At 72.2% G+C, this 1,576-nt stretch overlaps 2 protein-coding genes across 2 annotated transcripts in view; both read right to left on the bottom strand.

Moving 5' to 3' along the window:
• Positions 1-3: 3 nt before the first annotated feature.
• Positions 4-507, bottom strand: CHLNCDRAFT_143016 (hypothetical protein; the record flags this gene model as incomplete). Its single annotated transcript, XM_005849527.1, has 3 exons — positions 4-16; positions 81-268; positions 445-507. 3 exons carry the CDS (start codon positions 505-507, stop codon positions 4-6), a joined length of 264 nt encoding a protein of 87 aa, XP_005849589.1.
• Positions 508-806: 299 nt separating this feature from the next.
• CHLNCDRAFT_143015 (hypothetical protein) overlaps positions 807-1,576 on the bottom strand; it is a gene marked incomplete at both ends in the record, with an annotated part of 4,157 nt that continues 3,387 nt past the window's right edge. Inside the window, 2 exons of the mRNA XM_005849526.1 lie at positions 807-1,256; positions 1,417-1,503. Coding sequence (XP_005849588.1) covers positions 807-1,256; positions 1,417-1,503 — 537 coding nt within the window. The remainder of the gene's footprint in view (positions 1,257-1,416; positions 1,504-1,576) is intronic.

Here is a 1,576-nt window from a genome sequence, read left to right as displayed (position 1 = left end):
CCGTCACGCTGATTGCCTCGTGCACCTGGCGCAGGTACTCCCCCACGGTGGCCGTCTCCACCGCAAACACATCCTCGTACGTGGGCCGCAGCTCGAAGCTCTGCAGCGCCTGCGTCAGCTTGCGCGGGTTGAGGCCTTCGTGCGCCAGGAGGCGGCTGGCCTCCAGGCTCTCGGCGGTTGCGTCGGCGCGCGCCGCGCGGCCGCGCAGCTTCTGCGAGTACTGCTCCACCTGCAGGATGTCGCGCTGCACGCGCGGGAAGGCCTGCTCCTGCAGGGGGCGCGCGGCGGGCGGCGGCAGGGGCGCGGCGTGAGCGGCCGACAGCTGCGCGGCGCGCCACCCGCCCCGCCCGCGGCCGCCGCTGAGGCCGGCCACTGGCGGGCGCTGGGGGGCGCCATCGCTGCTGCGGCAGGCCCACGCACGGGCTCCCCGCCCCTACAGCGCACCGAGCGGACCAGGTCTTGGCTCTGGAGCAGCAGCTGGTCCCAGTCTGCCGCCCGCCCCGCCATGGCTGCTGGCTGAAAGGAATTAAATTCGATCCTGCTGCTCAGGTCAGTGCGGTGATGAATTCACTTGATCGCTCGTTGGCACCCAAGCCCCGGCACCAATACACAAATGGACGCCTGTTGGGAGCGATGGAATGCCGCCCAGCCCGCATTTTGGGATGTCCAGTCCAGGCGCTGTACAGCCGGGGCGGGACGACGGGCGAGGCCTATCTGCTGGGGCTCCCTGCTGGCCTGATCGCTCAGAGCAAGGGAGCTGTGCATCACACACGATTTACATGCAGCGTGACCAGCCACAGATGGGGTCAGGCCTCCCCGCCTGCCTCGCCGCCCGCGCCGCCGCCGCCGGCCGCCGCCAGCTCCCACACGTGCGGCATCAGTCGCTCCAGCTTTTGGGTCGCCTCGTCCCGCGCCTCCTCATCCCTGCCGCCCGACTGCAGCTTGAGCTGGTCCACCACGGCAGCGTGGAAGTCGGCCAGAAGCTGCAGGCTGTCCTGCGGCAGCTGCCCGCCTTGCAGCAGGTCGAGCGCCGCCGACACGGCACGCCCCGGCAGACTCACCGCCCGCCCGTGCTGCCGCGCCAGCAGCAGCGGCACCACCAGCATGAGCAGGGTGGAGGCGTCGGGCGCGGCGGCCGCCTGCGACTCCCACAGCTTGCGCTGGGCAAACACCAGCGTGCGCTCGGTACGCTTGTCCAGGCGGCGCAGGCGCAGGCCCGCCGCCTCGGCCGCAGCATCCAGCTCAGACTGGAACTGCTGCAGCGTGGGCGGGGCATGGGGGGGCGGCGGGGCGGGGAAAGGGGCAGAGATACGCCAGTCAAAAAGGGGGTGGAGGCAGCAGGGCATGGGGTGGCGGCAGGCCGAGGCGACCGCGTGCCTCGCCAAGAAAAGGGACCCTGTCTGCCCATGCCCGCACCTCCAGGCTGCTGCCGGTGAGCTTGTCCACGGCGGCGCTGACCGCGGGCTTGACGTCCGGCTGCAGGCGCTTGATGATGGCGGCGCGCTGGGCGCCGCTCAGCGGGCCGGCAGCCGCGTCGGTGAGCGGCGAGGGCGCGGCGCCCTCCTCCCCCTCCCCC

The sequence above is a fragment of the Chlorella variabilis genome (assembly GCF_000147415.1).
Source record: "Chlorella variabilis unplaced genomic scaffold CHLNCscaffold_5, whole genome shotgun sequence".
In the NCBI taxonomy this organism is placed as follows: domain Eukaryota; kingdom Viridiplantae; phylum Chlorophyta; class Trebouxiophyceae; order Chlorellales; family Chlorellaceae; genus Chlorella; species Chlorella variabilis.
Note: the sequence above shows the minus strand (reverse complement) of the source record. Positions and strands in the feature narration are given on the sequence as shown.